Source organism: Ceratosolen solmsi, unplaced genomic scaffold, assembly GCF_000503995.2.
Source record: "Ceratosolen solmsi marchali unplaced genomic scaffold, CerSol_1.0 scaffold56, whole genome shotgun sequence".
Lineage (NCBI taxonomy): Eukaryota > Metazoa > Arthropoda > Insecta > Hymenoptera > Agaonidae > Ceratosolen > Ceratosolen solmsi.
Genome location: NW_011948425.1, coordinates 3,612,898 through 3,618,491, shown reverse-complemented (window position 1 = coordinate 3,618,491; position 5,594 = coordinate 3,612,898). Strand labels below are relative to the sequence as shown.

General features: G+C 36.5%; 1 protein-coding gene across 6 annotated transcripts in view; it reads left to right on the top strand.

The window, feature by feature from the left end:
* The window catches only part of GluClalpha (glycine receptor alpha 1), a 120,541-nt gene that overhangs the window by 64,731 nt on the left and 50,216 nt on the right, over nt 1-5,594 (top strand). For 2 of the 6 annotated variants that reach the window (XM_011500344.1, XM_011500339.1), the window contains exon 4: nt 1,613-1,680. The exons of the other annotated variants lie outside the window; for them this stretch is intronic. In XM_011500344.1, coding sequence (XP_011498646.1) covers nt 1,613-1,680 — 68 coding nt within the window. The remainder of the gene's footprint in view (nt 1-1,612; nt 1,681-5,594) is intronic. 6 annotated transcript variants of the gene reach the window in all.

Below are 5,594 nucleotides of genomic sequence, written 5' to 3'. Positions count from 1 at the left end.
GCCCCCCCCCCCCCATCCACTCGGTGTCTGTCTGTGTGTGTGCGCGCGCGCGTGTGTGTGTGTGCGTGTGTGAGAGAGAGAGAGAAGTAGCACCGAATCAAGTGAGCCGTCAGGCTTTGACCGGGTAAGGACGAATGTGAAAAACTCAACGTTGTCGCTCGCGATATTCCTCCCCCGGCCCCCCTTCATCCGTCCTTGTCCGCCGTTCGCTCGTTGATTGTGTTTAGGGTTAGGGTTAGTGATTCGTGGTCGGGGTAACCGAGCGCGAAAAGAAATTGAGAACGCCTCGTTAAGAAAGTTCTAGCCCCGCGTGAGTGTGAAATAGAAGCATAAGGGAGGTGAGAGGAGCGACGCAGATTTGAAAGAGGACGGAAATTGCAGAGGAAAGTCCGTGACGCGCGACGGTTAACGGCAAAATTTTTATTCCTACCGACCGGCGCGCGCGCGCGCGCACATTCCCATGCATCCGTTAATCGGCGCTCCGCTACATACGCACGCGTAAGTCCGTCGTCGGACCCCCCGTATCGGGGGGATACACTGGGTCGATGTGTCGATACAATGATTTTTACAAGAATACAAAATTCGAGAGAAGAAAAGGAGCCGAGAAATTTGTGAAATATTTTAATAAATTTGACGTCCTTCCCTCCCTCTCTCTCTCTCCCTTCGTAATACGAACGCCGTTTTGTTTTTGTTTTTATTTTTCAAAGCGCAGAAGTTACGTATCTGGCTTGGCTTGGTTTGAGCTCACTATCGTCGCAGTCGAATAATTGTTAAGTCTTACTCTCCCCTGTCATTTGCATGTATATATACATGTGTCGAGCGAAGAACAGCTCCCTCAGAGAAAATGTTTTCCTTTTCGGTTTACACTTTATTGCCTTTCTCTCGTGTGCTATTTGTCGTTTAGATTATAAGATAAAAAAGAAAAAAAGACAAAAAAAAAGAGAGAGATAGAGAGAAATGAAAAAGATAATAATAAACAAAAAACAAAAAAAAACAAAAACAAAATCCAGCGTTTAATGTAAAAGAAAAAAATTAACCAACGAAAGAATAGAGACTTCGATGTCGTGTATAGAAAATCATAAGAAAATAATAATGAAGTTTCATTCGTCTTACCGAACTGCATTAGTTAGTGACGAGTAATTGACAGTTACAGCTTTTTAAACCGATGTTCTAACGAATATATTGCGTCACAGATGATTGTGAACCGACATTATGACTTCAACAAGCAACTTCATTATTAAGCATGTGTTGTTCAAATTTAAATCAACATAACCACCGAGTTATTAATAGTTATTCTATTTGCATCAGTGCGGATTATAAATTGAATAATTGGATGCTTTGAACAATTTACTAATAGCGTTTTAACACTGATTTTGAATTTAATATGAAAGGTGCTTCGAAATTTCCATATCATTCTGTATTTAGAATAGTTGTATTTCCACAAATTTGGAGAGCCATTGGCATGCAGATAGAGTGGCAGCATCAAGGCCCTAAAAACCGGAAGATCATCATAATATATCATGTAATAAATATGAGAGAAATAAAAACAATTCATCGACATGAGTGAGATTATTATGATTTGTAAAAAGGGCTCTGTTATTTTTGCCCTTAGATGGGCCGGCCGTTGTTCGGGTAAACCTGTTTGTGCGAAGCATTGCCACAATAAGTGACATCAAGATGGTAAGTAATTAATGCCAAGCAAAAAAATTGAGAAACCAAAAAATAAAATAAAATATTTAATAAAAACTCAAGTATTGAAATTGTAACGTAATAATATCAAAGTAAGCGAATGTTTGTTTATTTTCTTTTCCGAAACGTACTTACGTTAACAAATACAAAGAAAGAGCAAAACAATTTAAAAGAAGCACTCCGACGTCTTTCGACGGCAACTATATATAACGTGGAATCGAGTTTATTATTATATTACTCGTGTTCTCTTTTTTGTTCTCTTATCTGTGCCTCCCATATTCTTATTGTCATTGTTATTATTATTGATCATATTTATACACACATATAAATATATGTATATATTATCAAGCATCGTACGTGATCGAAATTATTTATATACATACATACATATATATATATATATATATATATATATATATAAATATTTATAGTATGGGTAATAGTATATATTCTCCTTCATGAACCCTTTAGGGTATAAATTTCCTAAATAAATGTATATATGTACACATATAATTATAATTAAATTTACTTATATAAGCATGTTTATATATAAATATATGTATTTACTTATACGCGTACCCACGTATGTATGTGTATATTTCCGTTTCTATCTTTATTATTTTTTAATTCCCTTGACTGGCTCATTGAAATCATGAATTCAGTGAGTTGGAGATAGTCAGTCACGTAACCTATACATTACGAGGTACAATGAAAAAGAGAGAATGAAAGGCGCCAGTAAGAAAGCCACTTGGTATTAGACTGTAAAAAGACAAAAATGTTGTTGAAGTAAAACACAGGTAGTAACAACTAACCTCAGACATTTTTACTTCTATCTTATTATTTTATTTTTTTTTTTTCTGTTGTCGTTGTTGTTATTGTCGTTGTTGTTATTGTCGTTGTTGTTGCTGTTGTTGTTGTTGTTGTTGTCTGTGTTTACTGTTTACTGTTTACTCTGTTTACCGTTGAAAAGTATTAATCGTAATTATGTACATACACGTTTGTAGCAAGTCATGGGAATTAAAAATAATTAAAGACGCAACGTACATACATTTATATATGAACATGTGTATTTACGTATAGTGTTATTGCATCCAAATTAATTATACCTTGACCTAGCATTTTTAGTAAATAGAAGCAGGCATGCGGCATTTCAGCTTGTTTTATTGAATAACAAATTAAAATAAGAAAAATGAAAGTAAATCAGCCATTATGAGATAATTTATTACGGTACTCGCACCCACAACCACCTACACACCACCACATACACGCCCGCCCACGCAAACACCCAACAATGTACGTGTTTATAATTAATCGTATGACATATATTTATAGAATATAATAAAGATCGTTACCGAGCACTTGAAGGCATTGTGTCGACTGCTAGATTATTCAAGAACGCAACATTATCATTTGGACTAACAAGATGTCGTCTATCCCCTTTCTTTGCAGATTATCATACTTTTGAGTCTTTGGCTCTTATTCCTCTCGAATATCACGCAAAAACAGAGAACACCACTCCGCTGCTAAGATTCGCTTCGGCTTTCCTTCTCCTAGGCACACTTCTCATCCCAATCCTCTCTTCAGATTCGTATGCATACTTCTTCACCAGTGCACAGCTACGGACTACTACATACATGCAGAGTACCAAGGATCTATATTCGGGGCAAACTAGCTCGCGCACTGCCACGCATTATTTGAATGATAATTTATCTCAATGAGAAATTAACAGGCTCTTATCAATTGGGCAGGATTCGTTTTTAAAATACTTTTGTTTGAAAAAGCTTCGCTACTTTCTCTACAACAGCTTGAAATTAAGATAAGAAATAATAAATAAGGGGGCGATTCGCCCAGGGACTCTCACGCGACATTAGAGTCGATAAAAAAAAAAAAAAAAAAAAAAACAATAAACCATTACTGTAAATTTCACACCTTGCCGTTAATTATATTTTGTAAGTTTTTTGCGCATTTGTCGTTCGGGCCCGAAGAAGCTTTAATTCACGAGACTTTAAAGCTAATCAAATAGCCACGTGTTTACGCCAATTAGGGGGTGGGGTCAGGGAGGCATTACTCGAACAATTCATTAATCATCCATCGGACAATTTCTCCATCGACATTGCATCGGACTAATTATATTAATCAGACCCACTCGATATACTCGGTAAACATAAGTAATTTTATACGTGTATCGAGTGCATTTGAGGACGCGACATGTGAGCGCTGCACGCATACACCCTGAGAGAGATGAAAACGTGTTCGCCATGAGTATTTTGCTCTACTAAACTCTTCTTTTTCCCCTCGTCGTGGTCCTCCCCCTCCCTAACTCCCTCCCTCACCACGACCGTCACCCTCCCACATCCCCCTTTTTACAGTTGCACTTTACGCCTCTCGCTTCTAGGCAAACGTACGCACACGTACAAGGCTTTCCTGGAATTCTCATCGCTCGACGCAGAGATTTCCATGCCGCTCCAGTGAATTAACGAGTGGCGGTAAAAGTGCCCTCCCTTCAACCCCAACCCCAACCCCTTTCGCTCACTCGTTCCCATTCTCCCGGTCTATCTCTCTATCCACCTCCGCCTCCCTTTTTATTTTTCACTCGTCACATTTGCCCGATCGCCGCTTCGTCCTATCCTCGTTAAGCAGCGGAAGGAATACAACTAGAAAAGAGGGAATGGGATCAGGAGGCGATGCCGAGGTGGTAGAGAAAGGGAAAGCCCATGTTTTATGCTACGCATGAAGTAGCGAATAACGTTTCACCCAATGGCAAAGTCTAGAAGAGACTTTTACGCGCTGACCTTATGAAGGGCACGTAAGATTTTTTTTTTTTTTGACGCTAGTCCAGAACATGGGCAAAATGTGCTTTTTTCTGCGGAGGGGAAGGAGGTATCTTTGCTCGGGAAAAGTTGCTTTTTGAAGAGAACTTTTGGGAATGTAGAGAGTGAGATTGGGGAAGGATAAGAGTGAGTGGTCGCCTCAAATAATCCAGTCTTAATGGAAAAATATTTAATGTAAATAGTCCTGTGTGTACCATATTGAAATATTGTTATCTTTGTAGAATGAGGGAAAGTAGCGAGTCGTTTTCTACTTTTTTCACTTTATATAGAAGTTCAATTAAGAAGCTCCTTAAACGCTTCTTTCATGTTATCAAAGCATTCATCTATAAACTTATCAAAATAAATAGATTTTCATTTTGCATTTGGCTTTGTATTGAATTTTTTTAGACGCGGACATTGCTAATGTAAACTGAAATTTCTTTGAATAAATAAAATATCTCGTTTCGAGTTAATATTTCATAGCATTATATACAAGCTCTATCAACTTAAAATCAAAATCAAATGTTCGATTTAGAGAAATACACTTCATTCTGAAATTAGTATTCAATGGTAGTTCATGGCGCATTCATTAACGGATCCTTGTATTAATTTAGCTTCAAATTATTACATTAATAGAAATTATTTATTTACATTCACTCAAGTATTAAAATACTTTTTTATTGTATAAACTGCATTTGCAAGTCTAAACATATTTGTATACCAATTTCAAGGGGAAAAATTTAAATTACACTCATATTTTTACCAGGCAAATCATGACTATAGATTCAAATATATAATTTTGTTGCTTCGCATATCTATTTTACGTCAAAATTTAATAATATAAACTTATTTGTTAAAATTTACATTAAATATTAAAAATTCGCGTAAATGTTTCTGAAAAAAAAGGCATTGATAATAATTTGATCGGAATGGGCCGACACATCGAACATGATACTACTTAAATCGTTTAGGGCCTTCTTAAAAGCCTAATAGAAAAGCTAACCGCGCCGAAACAAAAACAAAAATTAAAAAATTATATAAATTTCTATTTATGATATATTGAATATGCGAATGTTCCATAATTTTAAATAACTC